General features: G+C 39.7%; 2 protein-coding genes and 1 non-coding gene across 8 annotated transcripts in view; 2 read left to right on the forward strand and 1 right to left on the reverse strand.

The window, feature by feature from the left end:
• Positions 1-6,751, reverse strand: part of LOC102313387 (N-chimaerin) — a 31,033-nt gene extending 24,282 nt beyond the window's left edge. The window contains exons 1-4 of one of the 2 annotated variants that reach the window (XM_014338432.2): positions 6,626-6,751; positions 6,197-6,288; positions 1,193-1,231; positions 1,014-1,069 (exon numbers count right to left, since the gene is read on the reverse strand). In XM_014338432.2, coding sequence (XP_014193918.1) covers positions 1,014-1,069; positions 1,193-1,231; positions 6,197-6,215 — 114 coding nt within the window. In that variant the 5' untranslated portion in view covers positions 6,216-6,288; positions 6,626-6,751. The other variant, XM_042221444.1, reaches the window with a different exon arrangement.
• Positions 6,752-6,986: 235 nt separating this feature from the next.
• On the forward strand, positions 6,987-7,060 carry trnai-aau. Its single transcript has one exon. It is a non-coding gene; the product is annotated as a tRNA-Ile (tRNA).
• Positions 7,061-7,572: 512 nt separating this feature from the next.
• LOC102312240 (FERM, ARHGEF and pleckstrin domain-containing protein 1) overlaps positions 7,573-22,374 on the forward strand; it is a 67,322-nt gene continuing 52,520 nt past the window's right edge. For 3 of the 5 annotated variants that reach the window (XM_005937346.3, XM_042221447.1, XM_042221446.1), the window contains exons 1-2: positions 7,574-7,834; positions 16,422-16,649. In XM_005937346.3, the coding sequence (XP_005937408.1) occupies positions 16,476-16,649 (174 nt within the window). In that variant the 5' untranslated portion in view covers positions 7,574-7,834; positions 16,422-16,475. Of the gene's footprint in view, positions 7,835-15,641; positions 15,645-16,421; positions 16,650-22,374 lie in introns of all 5 variants that reach the window. The other 2 variants (XM_042221445.1, XM_042221448.1) reach the window with 2 other exon arrangements.

A 22,374-nucleotide genomic window follows, 5' to 3' on the forward strand; every position in this document is an offset into this window, starting at 1 on the left:
CAGTTTCATGATTGAAGTAGCAGCAGGAGAGAGAAGCAGTCACTCCATATATCGGTTGTTAAGCTTAACTCAGGAATGCTTTACAAACATTCAGAGATGAACTTACACACTTGCTTTACTTCTCTCTGAGATAACTTCCTCGGAGATGAAATGCCGGATTGCTAAGGAGGCTAGAAATACACACAGCCGCTCTATCACGTGACCCGTACTGCTGCTACGTGCTACGGTTATGAGCCGAGTTACGCCATGTCGCAAGTTTTGTGAGGTGCTTTTTTGATATTTAATGGATCAGATTACATTTTTTTTTTATTTTTCTCCGATATCCGATCCAGTAATTTACGTCAGTATCGGACCGATACGTAATATCGGATTGGTCCATCTCTAGTATCTACTCTGTGGCACTTAGAATATATGCACAGATATGCAGAAACAGACACACAAACGCAGAAAAGAATAAAGTTTTTTTTTTTTCTTTTGGTGAACTGGCTGAACGTTTAGTTTAGAATTTAGTTAGTGCTCCTACCTGACTCATTTTGTGTTCTTTATAAACTTTGGGGGTGACCAACATGCTAACATGGACACAATGCTGGACCACTTACCAAAACAAGCATAGGGAATGGATTTAAATAGTTATCAAATAGTTTTCTGCTGCTAACATTCAAAATCTCACTTGCAGAAACCTTAACTTTTAAAGAAGCAAAGGTTTATCCAGATAAAGGGATTGAGAAACATCACCACAAAATACTGCAAATGAAAAATGCAATAAAATTGACAACTATGCTCCAAGTGTGACTGTCTTGTTGAGCTGACCGTGGAAAACATGTTAGAGAAGAAAAACTACTTTTGCATTTGAAGACGAGTTCAATGAGGATAAGAATTTGAGCAAAGCCTTGTGTGTATCTAGCAGATCTATTGATGTTTTTTCACTGCAACATCACACAGATAAAAAGCGGATTTCAAAATATGAGACGTGCTAGAATGTGCTGGTTGATAATAAGGACATGTGCTCTCACCTCAGAGGTGCAGGTGACTCTGCGTGGGTGAGGTGCCTCCTGCTGGAGCTGATACACTGTGACGGGAAAGAGGCCATGTTATAAAATCATCAAACAATCATTGAAAACAAAGAAGACAAAATATTTAGGTATGTTTGAAAACAAACAAACAAACAAACAAAAGGTATATTGATACTTACAGTAGGATTTCCACACTGGTGGCCTGTATTCATCATGATCTGAGGACACAGAAAGCTCTCATTTAATTCCTTTGATGCAGCACCCCCATGTGGCGAAAACATGACAGTGACGCAACAGCTCTGTGTCTAAATTTTAATTTTAATTCATTAAACATACAACTGCATCAGAATGCGGAAGTATTGATCAATTCATTATCTCTTTGACATTAGACCACCGTAAAGAAAGGGGAAGCTTAATGTACAGACAAAAATCAAATGTTTTACAATCACATCAGGGAAGAGCATTACGATTTTAGGGCACTCACATGAATTTCACAGCTAAGCCTTGAAATTGCTGAAGCAAACAAGCCAAACAAACACAGAAATCTACGCTCCAACACTGACAGCATGGCTGCTTTATTTTCTAGTCTGTATGCAATTACCTTGGGACATCAGATTGATGGATTAAGTTTTTCCACAGCAGAAACCACACAGAGCATAATTGGCGACTAAGTGGCTTAATGAATAAATCTACTCCGTGAAGCATAAAATGCTGTGAAAGATTCATTTATACCGTGGTTGCTTTTAAATGAGCTGTGCAGTGTTTATCTTTGTTACCCTCACACTAGCTTTTACTGTCAGCTCCCCTCCCTTCCTCAGGCCGTGTGAAATTAATTGTAGATGGATATCAACATCATGGCAGCGTTCCCCTGTAGTTTTATTCGGTTGTAACAGAACATATACACTGACAGTAGTATTAGCGAATGTGATTAAAACTAGAGATGGACCGATCCGATATTACGTATCGGTCCGATACTGACGTAAATTACTGGATCGGATATCGGAGGGAAATATAAAATGTAATCCGATCCATTAAATATCAAAAAAGCACCTCACAAAACTTGCGACATGGCGTAACTCGGCTCATAACCGTAGCACGTAGGAGCAGTATGCATCACATGATAGAGCGGCTGTGTGTATTTGTAGCCTCGCTACCAAACCAGCATTTCATCTCCGAGGAAGTTATCCCAGAGAGAAGTAAAGCAAGTGTGTAAGTTCATCTCTGAATGTTTATAAAGCGTTCCAGAATTAAGCTTAACAACCGATATATGAAGCGACTGCCTCTTCTCTCTCCCTCTCCTGCTGCTACTTCAATCATGAAACTGATCAATGATCAGCTGATCGGCTTTTCTGTCGCGAATCCGTCTCTCTTGTTTGTTTATTGCCCACTTTGCACCAGAAAGAGGAAACCAGCGGCTGAACAACAGCAGCACGTTTAAACTTGATAAGCTGTTGTTAGAATTTATTTAATATTACTTTCTACACCAGGATCTTTTTCTACGTAGCTGACACTGGTAACTGTGCAGGGGTGGATCTAGCAAAGTTTAGCCAGGGGGGCTGATAGGGCATTAACAGGGAAAAGGGGGCACAAAGACATACTTTTCTTTCTTATTCTCATTTAAAATGTCTCGCTTTTAATAAATAATTATCTGAATCTTACACCCAAAGTTTTAATCTGATGTAAAATGTATAGAAGTCCATTACTGTATATAGTAACTATTAAGTCTAACATACCCTAGTAAGCTATAGTACTTTTTCCTTTGGGAAGGTACAATCTGTGCAGTCTGCAGTTCTGTTGAAGAAAGATGTTGAATCTATTTAATTATTCTTGAAAAATAACTGATTTCTGTGTATTTTTTTTCACACTGCATCAAATTAAAGTTGATTACGTCAATTAAGCATCAGGAGGTGGTGCTGGGAGTTTTAGAATCCTATTAGTTAGGTTGCTTACTCTTTAAAATACCAGAATAGGGAGGATGGAGTAGGTTTAAGTTTATTAGATTGATCAGTGTTGCTGAACTATGAAATATTTTGGGTGCAATGTATTTTTTGCATACAGATATAACAGAATAGCTTTAGTGTTTGTTTGTTTGTTTTTTAACTTGAGTATTAACTTATACAAAAAGCAAGATATTAAAAAAAACAGTTTTATTGATTAAAAAACACACTATATCGGATTCATATCGGTATCGGCCGATATCCAAATTTATGATATCGGTATCGGACATAAAAAAGTGGTATCGTGCCATCTCTAATTAAAACCGAAACACTTTTGGCCCCAGGCGCTGGTGTGGAGTCTGGGTGAACTCTTGCGGAGCTGCTGAGCACTTCTACTCAAAGACACCCATTGTGGCGCCTGTAAAATCCCAAGGTACACATTTAAATTCTGCACTTTACATCTATTGCATGTGTTGTTACTGCAATGACCTCAATTCCCAACAGAAATGAGATTTAACACTTCCACTTGTACTGGGACAAAGTGAGTCTTGTTACATAAGCATGACAAAGGCGTCATCGGTCACTACGACATGCTGTTTACTTTATCCTTCATGTGCCGTAAAGAGGATTCAGTCACGTAGTTGCAATGAATGATGTCTTGCTTCTTTGTACTTCATTATACTGCAGTTTCTATTTGCTTTGTTTATATCTTATTCTGCTCTGAGTTTGGCATTTTGTGTATATTCACAGGACTGAGCAAAAGTTTTGAATTACTCCTCATCTTTTCATCTGGTTCTCCAGGATTTCTGAAGCTTTTTCAAAGTTTTCCTTTGGACACTGGCTGCTTCTTCACTCTTTTTTAGTCCTGTCTTTGTGTCTCACTTGAGTTAGCATATAAAAACATCCTCACATACACCAAGGCGAAAAGATGCAGGAAGAAGAAAATCTTACGAACCTACACTTTCTACAAATAAATATTTTATAAGGTTATTTACAGTAGCAGAATGCCTATATGCATACATATAAATGTACCTATACATTTACACATAACCACAAAAACATACAGACAACTCCAAAGCAAAACAAAAAAAATAAGCATAGCAATTTTGAACTGAGTTACTGGCCATTGTATACAAATCATTAAAGATATAGCTTATCTGACTCATGCTGTGAAAAGTGAGATGTGATTTATAAAGTGTCATGTTCACAGTGCTATGTAAAGCTTGTTTTTGATGATTCCATAGTTAGTAATGCTTAAATTAGCTAGCTTTGTTTCAAAGCACTCTGAGAAAAGTAGCTTTCTCGATTGCTCAGCAAAACTGTCTTATATCACATAACTTCTGCAGTATAACAGGTAATATTCCACATAATGCTTTGAACAGTCAATTAGATTGTATGTACAAAAAGAGTGGAAATAAACATATCAAAAATATCGTTTGTGAAAATAATTAAGAAATCCTACACTGAACATCTAACAAAAACTAAATTAAAATACTTAAAGTGGACCCCTATTTTGTGTCACATATATACAGTTACAGCTTCTACAGAGTTTCAAATTATGAGGTCAGTATGTGTACAGTAATCCCTGTGAGCCAAAGGCTCAGGGTTTGGACTGCTCTGAACACAGTGTTTGAGCTTTTCGGCTGATGTGTGATGTCAGTGAGAGGAGATACCTGCTGTTTTTGAACAACAGCCAATAAGCAGAAAGTTAGCTTAAAGTGGAGAGTTTTAGATAGCTGTTCAGGTCCTGTGTGAAGGCAAATCATAAGATAAATTAAGCTTATTTTAAACATTAGACCATGCAAAGCTACTTTAGCAGAATCCAAGACCAAAAATTTGAAACTGGAAATCAGTACAAAAGGTCCTCTTTAACCCAGGCCTCGAAAATATATTTTTGTCAGCATCTGGCCAATTCAGAAATGTATTCCGTCTTCCATCTTCTTTGCATGGGTAAAACTAACAGTCCGCTTCCTGTCCTTGTGTACAGAGGCCACTCTACAAGCCTTATCTATTCAACACTTGTCGTCTCGGTATCCTGTCTTCAAAATAACTCCAAATCCTCCCCGGCCAATCGTCTCACCCTCCTTTTCTTGAGGCAACACAGGCTCAAAGATACACAAACTAACAAGAACCCAGACAAAACACACGGACTGTTCACACTCCCGGCATCTGCAACAACAAATGGGCACTTTTCCTCCTTCATAACACATGTAAGAAACACTTGGCCCTTTGCTACATTCAGAAAATAAGGGTTACAGTAAATTGCCTCGTATATTTACATTAAAAAAGCAAACTTTAAAATACAACGGGTTGCTAAAGATTAAATGCTTATGACCTCTTAACAAAGTCACATTTCAAATACGAGCTGTTAGCGGATTGTCTGATGTCCTGAAAGGAATGAAAAATAAAATAAAAATAAAGTGAAACCACTGATGGCTATGATATTATATATCATATCATTAAAATACTATCAATATGTAGAGCTAGTTGCAACACTGAGAGCTTGGCTGTTTATTACAGCTACCAGGGGCACATGAGCAATATAATATAATATAATATAATATAATATAATATAATATATATGTATATAAAAACAACTAAACGATGACTTTTACTTTTGAAGGAAATTTTACTTATAATGGGAATACTTATCTACACTGATTCAATTCAATTTTATTTATATAGCGCCAAATCACAACAACAGTCGCCTCAGATTTGACATATTTATATTGCACATATTATGTGAGTCATAATAAAAATGAATAAAGAAAAAGAAAAAAAGAAGATGAGAAAGACGAACATGAGGAGCCTGTAGAGAATTTACAGAGCTTGTCTTGGAAAAGCAAAATATATTTGGCACAACAGTGCATTCAGATCAGACTTTTGATTGCAAAAGCTGGTAGACAGTACATCTTGTTAAAAAAAAACAACCCAAAAACCAAACCATAATTAAAAACAAAGTGTCCTGGAGTCCATAAGAGATGCTATAAAGAATTATAACTGCAAACTGAACCACTTATGGCTATAATGCAATACTAGTTTTCCTTATTTAAAGGATCTGGATTTTTCTTCATTAAATCAAGTCTACTATTTGAAACTTCTGTGAATACGACCACTGACCACTTTTCATTTTTAAACAACATGTTTAAACAACAGATTGGAAGTTAATCATAAACAAATTAACACACCATTCTTAAATCCATAAGACATTCCAGGGACAATCGTGTACTGTGAGATGCTGCTTACCAAAGACATTTAGGGCCATCTTGATTCTAAGATAATAATGATGATGAACAATTAGGCAGCAGATCCAAATTTCCACCCTCTCAGTTTAAATCCTGAAAGAGAAGAGGACACAAGCGGAACAAGGTGAGAGTGCAGCCGCAGCTGGAGGTGAGCTACCCGGGTCAGAGTAAAACCAGCTGAGTAATCAGCCACAATAACAGATAACCACGGTATATAAGAAAGCTAACGTTAGCGGATTCACTTTAGTTGGTAGGCTGTCCTGGAGGATAAGGCGGCGCTGGTGGACCCTTTTCTTTTAAAGTTACACTGTGAAGAAAAAGCATTTGCTTCGTAGCAAAATAAAAGTGCAACAAACACGGCTCCCAACAATGTGAGAACACACGCTGGTTTTAGTAGCCCAAAGGTTAGCCAATAAGACGTGGTACTCACATCCCCATTCTACATTATAGTCGCCATCTTGCTGGGTCACGTGATCAGTCTCACCCTCTCTCCCTCTCGCTTTCTCTCTCTCTGTCGCTCTCTCGCTCTCTCGTAACTATGGCAACAGACCTGGCTGATGCTGCTTCGTGGCAAAGAAAGACGTCGTCGATGTGGGGCTGAGGTTTTCTTTTCGCCTCGTAGAATTAGTATTTGCTTTTATTGGTTGTCGTGGAATGCGACAAGTGCAATGAAAAAGTGAAAGAGAGAACCAACCACAAGAATATGAGCTTGTTCAACCAATTTATACCGCGTTCGTGAGCAGTACATATGGTACACATATAAAAACAGTTGTTCTGCCGGAAAGCCTCGTGGCCGGTTAGCTCAGTTGGTTAGAGCGTGGTGCTAATAACGCCAAGGTCGCGGGTTCGATCCCCGTACGGGCCATTTCAAGCCTTTTTGGGGTTTTTTTTTTTTTTTTTTCCCCAAAAACCCCCTTTGATTTTAATTATAACAAATCATTTTTTCAACCTAATAAAAAAAAGACAATGTAAACCATCGCTGTTAGGTGAAATGATAGAAAAAACTCAAAAAATTCGACATTAAATTGTAAAAATTGTCAAATTAAAGTGAAAAATTTGTATGAAGTCTCCATTGTGTTGTAGTCCTTACTAGTAGTTGTGTAATTCTGTAATTTCCCATTACCCATTGTGTAATTTTGGATTATCTTCAATATTGATACAAAATTCAAATGTTTTAATCTAACCAACGTTTACTTTACTCCTATTATATTCTGATATAGTCTGTTTTCTGGGGCCTGAATAATTTGAATCTCTATTAAGTTAAATAGGCTGTAAAGTGCTCATTGTGAGAAACAAACCAATGGCCAACACCTTCCTCAGGCCGTGCGATGGCGCTGCTGAGCCGCCCAAGTTGCACTTTCTCTCCCTGACACCACCACCACCAGTGCCGGGGCGCACGGAGCGCTAGAGGCGGTGTGTGTTGCTCTTTATTGTTCCAGTAGAAAGCTCAGTGCGCGGCTTCCCACATTTGTCTGAATGGCTGCCGCGGACAAACCACGTCCCACCTGAGAGGGAGCGGTTCAGCTGCAAGCAAGAGGAGCACCGCGTTCAAAACTTACAGCGTGGATTTTACCATCTGCGGTGGACATAAAAAGCTCTCACGGACGCACATTCAGTGGATCCTGGAGGAAGAGGGGGGGTAAGGAAACCGTGCCATCCGGATTGTGAAGCGAGCTTAAACGCAGTGTTTCTGGTATTCCTCGCACAGTAGGTGCAGATTCAGACAGCTTTACTGCATTATGTAGACCAGTTTCTAGGAATAGGAGTCGTTGCTTTTTTAAAATGCAACAGTGCGTTAAGCGCGATGAGTCCGATATCTTAAGTCTAAGCTCGCTTCGATTGCAGCCACCAGTCTGTTCGTTTTCCTAATCGGCTGAGCTTTAGGAGGTCCAGCAGAGCTTCTGTTACTGTAAGCTTAAAGATAGACGAGGATATGCTCCTCCGATTACTGCTACATAAAACTTCAAGATTATTATAGTTTTAACACTTTAATCTTGAATATTTTCCACTTTATTAGTAATTCCAGTATTTTGTATTAATAATGCCACACACACATGCACACACCAGCTCAGTCCCTGGACTGTGAGCAGGTTGCCTTGGCCTACTGACATCTTTGCCCTGGGCTAAAGGATTACTCTGCTAACCTACATTGTAGGGTTCTCTCTGCCAACTGTACTCTGTACTGTATGAGTACGTCTCTAAATGTGGCTCGTCGAAGTGTGCGTGCGCGTGCACCTAACAAAGCTGCTAGTTGATCTTTGGTGTTCTCAGAGACAATCCCCCTTTCACAGTGTGCACCTTTTAGGTGTCACAATCAGCTGGTAAACAAACCCCCTCCCTTTATTGATTTCTGAGAGACACATACTCTTCTTGGACCCCCTCCATCTTTCAGCATGAGGTCACAGGGTCAGCATCCATGATCAACAATGGTTGGGTGCTCAGGTGGAAATGCTGCCTGTTTGGTTTTGCAATCAGTATGACATGGTATTGATTGCCACGTGGTGTTGATGTTGCACTCTATTTCTTGCCCACACATACACACACAATACAATCTCTCCTGAGGGCAGTAGAGCAGCTTAATGGCTCAGCAGGTGGATGGTGTCACCTTGGTGGAGTCAAGCCCAGCCACTGATCTGTCAAGGAGCGCAGGTGTAGCGGGCTCGCTGTGTCATAGCCTTGATCTCACCCTCGCCAATGCTTGTCGGCTTGGGTGTCATTTTTCACTCGACTCATGTAGAATACACAGAGTGAAAATGTACACAACAAACAATACTGTCAGGTAATGGATCCCCTTTAGTGTTCATTGGCTTAGTGCATGTATTAGTTTTATTGTGTGAGTTTCGGGGGTGGGGTTAGGGGTGGGTGTAAATATATGGGACATAATCTGGAAGCAAGATCCACTTGCTTAGCTGTTTCCACACCTTCCCACCATATGTCGCTACTCAGGATGCCCTCACCAGAACACACAGGGATTTTTTTTTCTGCACAAAACAATGCTCAGTATGCACCTTCCGACTGACCTACTGACTGATAGTTGCGTGCATGTGTAGTCACCAAAAGATGGACATAGCAACATAACATCAGCCACTGTTTTTTAAGCCTTAAAAATGTTCCCAGTGCTAGTTATTTGGAGCTTTTTTGGAACTGAATTAACAGCTAGCTCTAAATAGCTCTGTTATCAAGATGCATCTGTAGAGTTTAAGGGCATGTCATACAGACACAATATCCGTTAAGCATCAGCTCTAACCAACACTGATGCGCAGACTTCATGAACTAGGGGTAACACACAAAAAGCCATGTCATTTGTCAAATATTTGTCATTCATTAAAAAAAGAGCTTCTGACATGATGGAGAAGTATCAGTGATCAGTGACTCCAGTTCAGTTTCTTGGGCTTATTTTTTAACAATATATTCCTTACAGTTTTTGTGAAAGATTTATGTTGCTTGTAATTCTGTAAATTCAACAATTTTAACATTGAAGTTGGAGGTTCTGATCCAAGAAAATCCTGATACAGTGGTATGAGAACAGCTAAGTAGGGATTCAAACATATTTACCACTAGAGCCTAAGTCTCAAGTACTTGGAAAGAAGGCAAATAGAGTTCTTTTGGTATGTGAACATGTTTTCATGTTCACATACCAAAGTAAAGAAGCCTCTTGGAAGAAAGAGGCTTCTTTAGTTCTATAACAACCTATGGAGAGTCCCTGGTATATAACCCTTAGTTTTCACATCCAATGGTTCTTTTACTCTGATTCAAATCAGTTGATGAGTTTGTAAACTTGTAGCTTTTCCCTGTAATCTGACTTCTTTTTACACAGAGTAGAATCCAAGTGAACTAAAATCACAGTCAAAGGAGCTTGCAAAGAAAAGCGTCTGGACTTCTTTAAGTTACTTGAAGACGTTTCACCTCTCATCCGAGAAGCTTCTTCAGTTCTAAGGTCAAATAGTGGAGAGTCCCAGATATAAACCTAGTGGGAGTATCCCCCCACAGAGGGACAAAAGGACCCCCTGATGATCATCTAATCGCCTGAGCCAAGGTGTGAAACTGGGTGTGGGTCCCAATCAGCCAGAGTTTCGGGTGAGTTCATTGTGAAACCTGGCCCCACCTTATCATGCGAATTCCTGAGATGACCTGGATGACTGAGAACCTTCACAGACATAAAATGCATCACTACAAACCAGATGAGAATGTTATTGGCCATATGTGTCTGGAGAGGGGAGCAACAAAAGTAAATGCAGGGAAAGGGTCCTGTGTTGTTCTCCTATTAGAGAACATGTAGAATTTACATTTTCATTTGACTGCGAGTTGCTAGCCTATACATCCCTTTCCACTTCTATAGTACCTTGCTGCATCCCAGAATGCAAAGCATATGTGGCTATGGGAAATTTTTCTGTAGCTCAAACTTACAACGTATACCTGGTATTTGATTCTGATTGAGGTGTGATCACATTCACACCATAAATGAACCGCTTTGGAATGGGTTACAGTCTGAATTTGAATTTTGGAGACTTTGGCTATGTTCCAATAACCTTGGAAGTCAGAACTCTAGAATGACTTCACTTCCTAGCTAGTGTGTTCCAACAGTAAAGTCAGAAAAGCAAGAAAATCAGGATTTGTTTTGGTTTTTAGCATTGTAGAGCTATACAGCATATTTGTTTGTCGGAACTTAAAAACACGCCTGTGGCACACGCATGGAGAGAGCCTAGTCAGTGCTCTGCATATGGCTTGTTTAGCGAGTCATGAATATACAACGGCGGCAGTCCAGATTAAAAATTTTACAGTTTTACTGCTTGTACATTAATTGCTGCCATCTTGTATTGTTCATTCTTGATTGTTGGGGTTGCTTTGACTTTCTGAGTAGGAAATTCAGTTAAGGGGGCATTCCAGATTAAACTGGGAACTCAGAAATTTTGATTTCTGACTTGATCTGGAACTCAGCATTAGTCCCACCCTACCATCATGTCTGCTATTCTGGTCATATGATTCAAGGTTTGAGTGGGGCTAAATCACCTGTGAAAGGGATCCCAGGACTGCACTGTAGCACGCTGATTGCTGGTGAGCTACCACAGAGGTGGTCAAAGTCAAAGTCCTTCTATGAGCAAGTCTGGTATCATGGGCATCTTAGTAACGCCTCTGGGCCATTATTTTGGCGGTTACTTTGAAGCACTATCTAAATGAGCTTTCATTTAAGTTACCACAGGAAATCAAAACTACTTGTGTAGTTTTGTTTGCTGACGTTATCCACCAAATAAGGTTTTATAAATCCTTTCTTATGGATCTTTGAGGGCCATATCGCTCTCTTGCTATCTCTGGTATTGGACATATGTGTTATGCCACTAGCAGGATATCTGTAATATCCTGATATAACTGTGATAGGAAAAAGTAACTGAGGCCAGAGATTATGTGCTAGTTAGTCTTTTAAATTTGTGTGGGCAGTACTTCCATGAATATTTTCAGGTTTGGGACTGTTTGTCAAACAAAGACGTTTAAAGATTTCCACAGACATTTCAAGGAATGTGTAACACTTTTTTTCCCCGGCATGCATATTCTAATTTTTTATAAATTACATTATGATAAAATGATTGTGTTATGACTATGCTGATCCAACCTTATGAGTTGAGGCAAGTGGGTCCTTACTATTTGTAAATGTTTGTATTATTCAGAGTTTTTCTGAGAATATTACCCCAGCTCTACCGTGTTACTTTCTCTCTACAGTGGCCCTGACACAGTGCTGTTTAAATATGACTGCAAAGCTCCCTTCATTAGCCTAGCAGTGCACCTGTGTTAGTTTCATCTTGTGACCAGTGATCCTTTTTCACAGCACAGTTTCTGCTGCTCCTTTTGTCAATAATTTAGCTTTTTTTTTTAACCAGCACACTCATCAGTCTGTGTACAGACTTCCAGCTTCTTGCATCTCATTTGGCCTTGACATTTTAACCAAACTGCTGATTGCTGGACCTGTTTCACAGCCGACTGACGCTTCCCATTGTGCAAGCTTACACAGATTATGTAATGTCAGACTTCTCACTTCAAAAATGACAAAGCGTTATCTAATTTTTTAACAGATTAGGGTCAGAGTTGGTAATCCTTTGTATGAAAACGATCTGAATCAAATTGGTAACTTTTCTCCCTGTATGACATAAGGCTGTCTCTCATGCACTTGCAATCACATCCGATTCTCTTAGCTTGGCTTCCCTCTGGCAAACTCTTGGGAAACTTTCAGCTAGTTCAAAGCCTGGTTGAGAGGCCTAGGTCCCCCTGAGTTAAAGCCCCGCTGCTGGAAGCTCCCACAGTAGCTTCCTTTGTGCCTGCATGAGCAGCTTGCTCTGTATTCCTCTCTTGCACAACAAAACTCCATGTATAATTCTCCCAGGCTCTAAAGAGGAGATGATGAAATCCCAGCTTTCAAATTCCCTCTTTCTAGATTTAATTGGTGGTGAATTTGATTGTCAGCTTAACATGTAGTGTGTTATTATCAAGGTTCCGATTTCTTTTATGATGGTGAAGTCATTGAAATCATTCATGGAAGAATCTGTATTATTTTTATTTTAGTTCCCAGTAGATTCCTTATGTGAGCTTTTCTTTAAAAGACTGAAGACATGCAGACAACAAATCAGCTCTGCTGCCTGCAGAATATCAGCTGGGCAATTGATACGTCATTGTCAGTGAATTATTAGAGCTATAAAACTGGTTTTTGACTTGGGTAATACAGGGAGGTTTAAGTTTGTAGTTTTAAAATATGTAACATTGTTTTGTCAAGCAGGACAGTGGCATGTAAGTTTTACTATAGCTTAAAGGAAGGTGTTGGTCACTGTCTCAGTGCTTCCAGCCGTTACAGCTACCAGTAAACAACTGCATGGCACTTTCATTTCATTGCAGAAGTGGTTGACAGAAACAAAGGAGTGTTCCCACTGGTGTAATGAGTAACTTGAATGTCAGATCCCTTTTATTGTCAGGTCACTTCCTTGGTACATCTCCAGTTTCAGGTTTTGTGACTGAGGTGTAGAGAAGCAGTAACCTGTGTGTTCATGTGAAGGGATTATTAAGGATGGTGCTGTTTTTTTTTTTTTTTTTTCTTTTCTATTGCAGTGTGGTGTTATTAGCCTGGTTATTTCTGTGGGGGAAAAAAATCACCTCAACTGTTCTGGGGTCAATTTTGAAATAAAGGTTTGATAAGGTTTGAATGATCATGAAAGAAATAAGACAGATGTCGAAGTTTCTTTATTTTGACCAACAGTTCAAAATGTTAAGATGTGGCAGCCAAAGTAGGAAGTGCCACTAACTGTAGTTCCTCTAGTGGCCACTTGAGGTCGTTTCCAAAAGTGTGTCAATCCCCATAGGGTCCCATGTTAAAATACCGGCTTTACAGAATACAGCAACTAATACAGCCCTCTACAACTAACTTATCCCTTTGTTACATCTGTGCGAAGTCTAAGTTTTCTTATAACTCGGCTGTTGAAGCTTAAAGTTTGGGGCCTTTCTGCTTTGACTGACAGGAACCATAATAGCCCTTTTCAAAGGACTAGTACTTATTCGAACTGAGTGTACTTGGTTTCAGTCGTTTTCCATTATGATTGAGTACACCCTAATGTGCATGGATGGGGTCATTATAGAACATGGCTGAAAGTCCATTTCAGTCAGTGTATGTGGCACAAACACAACACAACAATGTAGGACATCAATGTTATACCTGCTGCTCAGTGTATGGCTTTTTGTTGACTTGTTGACATCATATTTTTAGAGCATTTCAGATCGCTTGGAACCCCGGCCAAGTAGGTGCTAAAAACGGACCTGGTCCCAGGTACTACCACCTAATAGAAAACCCTAATCTGAATCAAATTGGTAACTTTTCTCCCTGTATGACATAAGGCTGTCTCTCATGCACTTGCAATCACATCCGATTCTCTTAGCTTGGCTTCCCTCTGGCAAACTAACCTAAAAGGCTAATCGAGCCCAGCCAAGTACTTAATAGTGGAAAAGGGTTATAATACCATTACAGACAGCTGCAACAGGTATTGTTAGACTAACTCAATTCACTTACCTGGATTTCTCAACCACATCTGTGATGCTGGTGCCTTTTTGTAACATTTTTATTGTGGTTTATTGCAAAAACTATGACTGTGCTTTTGTGAATAACATTGAAGGATTTTGTCTGCATACCTTGCTTGCTATATTTTGACATCTGGCTCAAAAAATTCACTCAACCTGTACTTTATCCCCAAACTAGATACTCGTCACAGTGGCTTCACCACAGTGTCCTGTCCTCGTAAAACCACAAATTATACATCAGTTTGATTCTCCAGATTTGGGCAAAGGAAAGCTGTATTTTTCAGGCACATTTATAGGAGTCTTTGGAACAGGACAGCTCCCATCAAGCCTATGACACACTGTATTTGCTCTTGAATTATGGGCCCGGCATAGGGCTTCGGAGCGTGATGTCACGGGGGTGGGCGTGGAAAGGATTTTGGCCCGATTCACCATTTTGGGGGTCTAAGCTAGGAGCGATAGCATAGCCATGGTTCGTACTTGCTGTGTGCTCGGCTGCAATGTTCGATCTTACGACCGGCACGGGAATAAGATTGGATTGTCTTTTTATGCTTTCCCAACCTGGAAGCAACATGAAGGAGCTCATGTATCGGATATTACCAAACGAAGGCGTCTAGCCTGGATAGCAGCCGTGAGACGATATCAAGTTCTGTTACGTCTCCAGATATCAGCTGGTGTGCTCACGACATTTTCATTCCGGTAAGTTCTAAATATGTTCTTATCACACTTTATAGCTGAATAATATTACCGTTGATGGTCTCGGAAGTTATAGAAATTGCGATCAAACAGTGGTGAATGAAGCTCACATAGTTGGGGTGGATGTTTGCCATGGTGGAGTCTCCCTGCTAACTGCACCACCCAAATATTTACAACAAACTGTTTATCCGGATGCAGAGTTGTTGGTGAAAAGGAAACAACAGATTTGATTTGATTTTTTTCCACTGCAGCTTAGTGGATGACTCATAGTTTACAGTCACACTTCATCTGTTGTGTGATAATAATGATCAATTATGTTGACCTTGAACAAGAAGCTGTGTTTTCTAAATGATGTTTACTACTGGGTTAGAAGTGGACATTGATGTCATGATTTATTGACAAGCAATGCCTCTGTACATGATCTCTCTCTCTTTTTTTTAATATTTAATTTTTCTCCAGACACAAACCTCAAAGTCTGCTGAGCATTGCTGGAAACGCTGGATAATTGATCCTGTGTGTTAGTGTGTCAGGGCAGCGCAGCAGTGTGTTACCCTCGTCCTTTGCCCCCCACCCTAACTGTCTTCTAAAACATTCCACAGCTGTGATATCACCAGCAGTCCTGAGGGGTTATTTACTGTCTGAGGTTGAGGTTTATCAAGTGTGGGATGGAGGTGGGGGTGTTGTGTAATTGAATGAAAGCAAAGGGGGTGAGGGGCACAGATTGAGTGTCTTTGTGCGTTCTCAGACCGTATCTCATCTGCCCTACTTGTGATGCTTTATTCAAGTCTGAACTGGCCTTAAACAGAGCTCTGTGAATAGCTCATAGGAAATCCCAACTTCATGCTCTGCAGCTGGGATACATGAGTGTCTAGCTAGGTGTGAGCAAGTCTGTCTGATTCTGTCTGAAGTTTATGCTATGTATGCACTCATTTTCATCACTATAGTCAATAAATAAATAAAGCTCATCACTAAAGAACTCAGATTAAATGTCTTTTGGTTTGTACATTGTGTAAGACCAATTTAAAGCAAAGATTGGATAAATATGGGAAGACATTTCTTGAAGTAATTAAACTTTGGAGTTTCTCTCCAAGCAAAGTGCCACAAAAGAACCTCTTACTCCCTTTCTTTCCTTTTCTTTTCTTTTCTTTTCTTTTTAAATAAGGTGCACAGGTCCTTTATTTTCATGTTTCAAGCCGTCCTTCACCTCCAGTTATTCAAGAGATCTCTCAGGTTTGCATTAATGCAGTTTGGCCTGTGTTTCTTTAAATGCTAATGACGTTTTTAGTCCTTCAGACACCCACAAAAGGGATTTAGAATTCCTATAAAAGCAGTATCAGGATGCCTTTTAAGGAAATTGTGCATGCAGATTTACTAACACACAGGATGTGATGCAACTGTACTGTTTATAGTGAGGGCCCAAAGCATACAAAGAGACAAACTCCAATCGCACATTTTCAGAAAATTCTCTTTTCTTTCTCCACTAGACGTGAACAGAGGTCCCTGCAGCTCCATAGCCTCTTACTGTAAGGTCTGTCATCATGGTCGAACCAGCCGACAGGTCGTCCACAGCCGGGCAGAGGCTGGGTGCTCCTGAAAGCTTTGGAGTATCCACCCTAGAGCCAGGTCTGCGCCCTCCTGCCCAGCCTCCAGGACGCCAAGTCTCCATGAGGGTGCAGATGCTTGATGACACACAGGAAGTCTTCCAAATATCGGTGAGTAACATAATGTTGGATTATTGCAGGCATACTTTAGTGATCCAGAGGGATTTAAAATAAACATGTGGGAAGTGAAGAGTGGATGTGTGAGGTTTGCACACATCTTACTGTCCATGAAAATATCCACAGCAGTGGTTGTGATGGGAGTAAAACAGGTGTTCAGCTTGGTAGAACCTCCTTGTGTGTTGTTATTGCAAATAAGCGGTGCATGAGTTTAGTTTCTTTCCATTAACCCATCAAATTTCCATATTTGTTGTTTGTTTGTTTGTTTTTGTTGTTTTGCTTTTTAAAATATTTACATGCTTTCATTTCATTTGGTAAATGGACTGGGACTTACACTTTTCACTACAAGCAACATTCACTCATGGATGGATGACTTGAGAGCAAGTCTGGGTTCAATATCAAGATGAGGGATACTTCAGTTGTATTGGCTCTGTTGGTTGGCGATCCACTGGCATTTCACTATTGCATTTCACGATAACTGTGTAACTGTCTGTGTTGCTCTGTACTTGGTGGAGGATGTGCTTCCAAAGTGCCCCTTTAGTTTATTTATTACCTAAGAGCCTGTTATAAAACCATCGCTGCTCTTGGGTAGCACAAAAGCCTCAAAGAATAAACCTGTGCTTCTGTTCAGAATGTGCAAAATGACTTTCATAGTCTTTTTTAGACTTTTGGCATCACGAAAAGGAAGCATTTGCAGAGTGACATTATTGCCTTCAATGTTCAGATAAGATATTGGTTTGTTTCCTTAAGCCTCTCTCCATTTTCTCTTCATCTAAGCATGTGTTTGTCATTTATTTATTACCCTCTTGCTAAACTGTCACTTTATTAACTGATACAAGCAGAAAAGGAGGGTAAAATATTAAACTATTTTTCCACAGTCCCCATGGAATTCATCACCAGTTTTTGCTCCATAGAGATGGTTCATTTTGTTCCATCCACCTTGAGTCTTATCTTCAATCTCCACTTCCTTGTGATACACAGGAAGTGGGACAGAAGCCAGCTTCCTGTCCGAGCACACCACACCTACAGACCCCTGTTTTGGCTTTGCAGACAGAGGCAGACTTTATTCTGTTTTTTTTTGACTACTTCCCAGCAGCTTCTGTTTTTCTAAACTCTAAGCCTGCTCCCCTTTTTATAAAAAGATTGCTGTTATGGCATGTGTATATGTAGTAAGCAGTCCTGCATTTGTCCTGTGTTCCTAAGTTTTCATTTTCTTCTTCTTTGCTTTTATTTAGCCTTAAGCCTCCCTCTTCTGTCATTTACTCCATCATAAACATACATAACTGTATATTACTGTAGCCAGTATTCACCCTGCTTCATAAATATTTGCATGTGTTTTGAATCTCCTTGTTAGCTTGAGTATGTCATGCGCGTCTACTTGTGCTCCCTGACTTCCTAATGTTTTTTGTTTGTTTTTTTTCTTTTAAAGGCGTCCTTTGAGAGGCGGCACAGACAGCAGTTTTAATCACATTGCTGCTGCTGTGGTACTGTGGTATGTCATCTCAGGGTGGGCGTATCCTCGAATTTCAGAATTAATGTCTGCTGCAGGCTGACACAGAGTTTGGTTTCAAGCCTTCCTTGGTGATTTGCATGTCTTTAAAAAAAAACAGCTGCTGTATTTTCAGCTTCAGATTTAGGGAGTCTTTGTGATGATAATCAAGAGAGAATCCAGAAAGAATCACTGTCTCAGCTGGCTTCTCGAACATTCAGAGCTGCTGGTCTGTGGGGCTGTAATTGGTCCTCATGAAATGGCCAAGAATGCATGCGGTTGTTGGAGTGAAAGTGCCTCAGGATGTGTTTGAGTGGATGATTGGACAGTTTGACAGTGGCCTGGGATCTGGTGTCTGTGACGGGATGTCATCTGTGTGTGAATACTACTAAATTGATGTCTCCACAAACTGATGTTCTCCACAAAGCAGCAGCCCTCTTCATGTCAGGGAGCTCTTTTCTCTATCTATTTCTGTCCTCAACTCCTTTCACAGCCTCTCACACACGTATGAGTTGGTCTGTCTCTCTGGAACCTGTTTCAGCTTCACTCTTTACACCACAGGAGAGCAGAAGTATCAGGTGAAAACAGCAGCATGAAACTAAAATAGTAATATTTTTTATGTATTTATTTATTTTTATTTTTCATTGCTGTTTTAAAAGCCAAATGTAATAAAAGATGAACTAGAAGGAGAGAAGCGAGAACAGAGCAGAGAAACATGGAACATGGGAAGTGAACCAACCAAATTAATGACAGTTGTTTTCAGTGCTTCTTACAAATTTGGTGAAATAATGGGGACATTGTCTATTGAGCCTGACTCACCTAATCTGTTTTTTCCTGTTACAATAGCCTCCAGTGTATTTGTGCAGTAGGTGCAGTCGAATGTGTGAATCAGGAGATAAGCCTGCAGCTTTCACTAGCATTGGCACTTGACTGGGCATTTTTTCACTGCAGTGGAGGTAAAGTAGAAGGGTAGCTCATTAACCACCTTGTTATCAGCAAACCTCAGGCTGCTGCAGGAGAGGGGCAATAAATATTAAAAATACATTTAATTTTAGTTTTTTGTTTTTTTTAGCACATGAAGAACAATGCAGACATACCATAGTGTTGTTGTAATGTTGACTAAAGCTTTTTGGGGTTGATTTCTTGAATTTGTTCTTTGTTTTAAACCACTTTTGAGACCAATTACAAGGAAATGAAGATATTTCTCCAAAATCAAGGGATAGTTAGGAGTGCACATTAATTCAGCCTGTTTAAACAAGTCTTCTGCAGGCTGAAATGCCAAACCTGCACTCAAAGCAAATCTGATTTTTGCATACTAAATGAAAATAGATCCTGTGCAGTGTTTTCATATAGATAAGTTTCAGCTAGGTTGTGTTTAGAGGACATAGTGCTTCTGTCTGTTTTCTGGGCTTCAAACGGCAGTTGCTCCAGTACTATGTTTACAATATAAAAAGCACTATCTGCAGCACATGTAGCAGAGTAGCATCACAGCTGCGCTGATTGCAGTCACGCTCTATAATCAGTCTTCCTGAAGAAATATGGATTTGGTTAATGTGCAGTCTCAAGATTATCACAAAATGTGCATTTACAAGAACCACAATAATGATTATATTTTTAGCAGGTCTTGGCTAGCAATTAATTGGAAGGCTAACTGTGTGGGCCTATCACTTTCTTCAGTTTGAAGCTGCACATATTGAGAAACTTTGCACATGTTTTGATCAATATTAGCAGTAGCTTTTTGCATCAGTTAAAACAGTAGAGCACAAATTATTCATTTAACAGGGATCTGTCACATGAAGGTGACTCGAGGCATTTGGCTGTGTCGACCCTTTGTTCCCTAGCTGGTTTCACTTCCACTAAGATAAATGCCTGATTCATCCAGTTACATCAAAGCGGTTTAGTCGTTAACTATCTTGCAATCTACACAAATTGTGTGGCACAGAGAATTATGAGGAAAAACATGACCAGTTGCAGGAATGTTTCACTTTATTGCAATAGTAGACGTTGTAAGCAGTGTAGGAAACTTTCTGTTTGTATGAAATCCCAACAAAGCGCAAATATGTATCAGAGTTTTGATGCTGTTGCTTGTTATTGCGGCCAAGGCAAGCAAGAAAGAATGGCTGATGATAACCTCACTGCTCTATATTTCCTGCAGCATCCAAGGACAACTTTTGCCATAGCAGTGTTGGCAAACCACAAATTCTGAGTTTTCCTTCTTTGTTGATTCTTACCTTAACATCAGTCTTAGGCTTGAGTTAGCCTTTTTGTAAGATGTATAATTCTTTTAGCTTTAATCAGTCTAACCCGCATTAGAGTAATATAAGAACAAAATTCAGACTGGTTTAATCCCACAGGCCACATCTTTTTGTGAAGCCGACCCCAGAATTTTGTTCTACAGACCAGGACAAATAAATTGGTTTGTCATGGAAAATAAATTTAGGACTTCAGACATGGGGAAGATTTATAGTGTATGTACAGCAGGGGTCAACAAAAAACCCCACTGAAAATGGACTACTGTGACATCTTTATTTTATAAACACACATTTCTAAGATCAGAGCCACGTTCTTAATATGAGCCTCTCTGTCTTTCACGCTCAACTGTCTGTGATTCCTATGATATTTCTGGTGTTCATGAAGCTGTATCCTCAGGCTTTCGGTCTGGAGTCTGTTCAGGACCATGAACAGACTCTGTCTCTCAGATTTCCCGTGAGAGCTAATGTCGAATCCATTAGATCCAAAGAAGACCTTGCAGAGTTTTTAACTGCACTCTGCTGTTCAGAGGCAAAGAGATGAAATTTCATTAAAAACTTCTCCTGAAATCACGACAGACTGGGCAGATCATCTTGTGTGTTCAGCACTTTGTTTACTGTTAGTTAACATTTTATTATTTATATCTATCAGCCTTTTTCTTTGAGCTGATCTTTGGAAATGTATATTATTTGAGTGTACACCACATTAATAAAACATCATGACATGACATGACGTAGGCACACACTGCATTAGTGACCACTGAGGCTACACACACACACACACACACACACACACACACACACACACACACACACACACACACACACAGGCACAGACGCACTCAGTCTTCATTATTAATGTGTAAAAGAGGCAGAGATGGAGGTAGTGGTAGAGGTCACGCCCAGCTGGTTAATAATTAAAGGTAGACAGGATGTGCGTGCATGTGTGTGTCTGTGTTTTTGTTTGCATACATGCTGAATGGAGCATAAGCTGACAGTATAGCTTTCAACACAGAGAATTTTAAGCATGCACAAAGGTTTAAACTTTTGACCTACTCCTCTGATTGTTTTCTTGCATGGCATTAACAGACTTTGCCGTGTGACTCACAAGTAAAACCGTTTCACATTCTCAACAGGCCACAGCATCCGTTATTAAGGGGAAGCAAAATAACCTACATACCAAAATCTGCAATAGCAACGATAATCAATAAGACCAGTGTATTACTCGTTATTTTGTGTTTTTCCTTTTTTTTTTTTTTTTTCTTTTTCTTTTAGTAAGGTCAGCTTTGACCTTGGGTGCTAACAACGAAGGTCAAGGTCAAGGTGCTTAGCCAACCTAAGTACTCATGTCCCCCGAAGGTTAGTAAATTGTTTTAAAGTCTGAAGACGATACAAAAAAATTGTGGGTAATTGAAAGTTTTCACAGATTTTTCACATTTGGTGTGACCTGATTTTTCACCTAATTAAAACAGCTCGAGCTACCATCACACAAAATTTAAAAATGATATGTGGATGCTAGACTGCTAACAAACACATAAACAAACATAGTGGATTACATACTCCCTTCCTTCGGAGGGAGAAAATTTTATTAATTTTAAAGTATACTACCACCTTAAAGGATGCTATAGAAGCATTGCATTTATCTTACTAATGAGCTTTTCTTTTGAACAAAAATTCAGCCCGTCCATTCCTGTGCACCACAGGACTCTATTGTTGTCTGAAAAACACATTATTTTCATTTCTTTTTTTCACATTTCAGTCCCACCTACAACAGCCTGCTGATGGAAATGACCACCGGAACACCGTTATTAATCCATAGCTCAAAATAATCCCCAACAAATGCTCTGTTTGTTCTTCCTCACGTACCAGTTTCCTCCCAGTTTCCAAACCCCACAAAGGCCAGTTTAGCCTCATAGATTGAATTTATATCTCTGTTCATTATAAACAGCCAGGTTCGGGGAAACTCAGGTGTGCACTGTAA

Source organism: Haplochromis burtoni, unplaced genomic scaffold (assembly GCF_018398535.1).
Source record: "Haplochromis burtoni strain Fernald_Lab_line unplaced genomic scaffold, NCSU_Asbu1 Contig_67, whole genome shotgun sequence".
NCBI lineage: Eukaryota > Metazoa > Chordata > Actinopteri > Cichliformes > Cichlidae > Haplochromis > Haplochromis burtoni.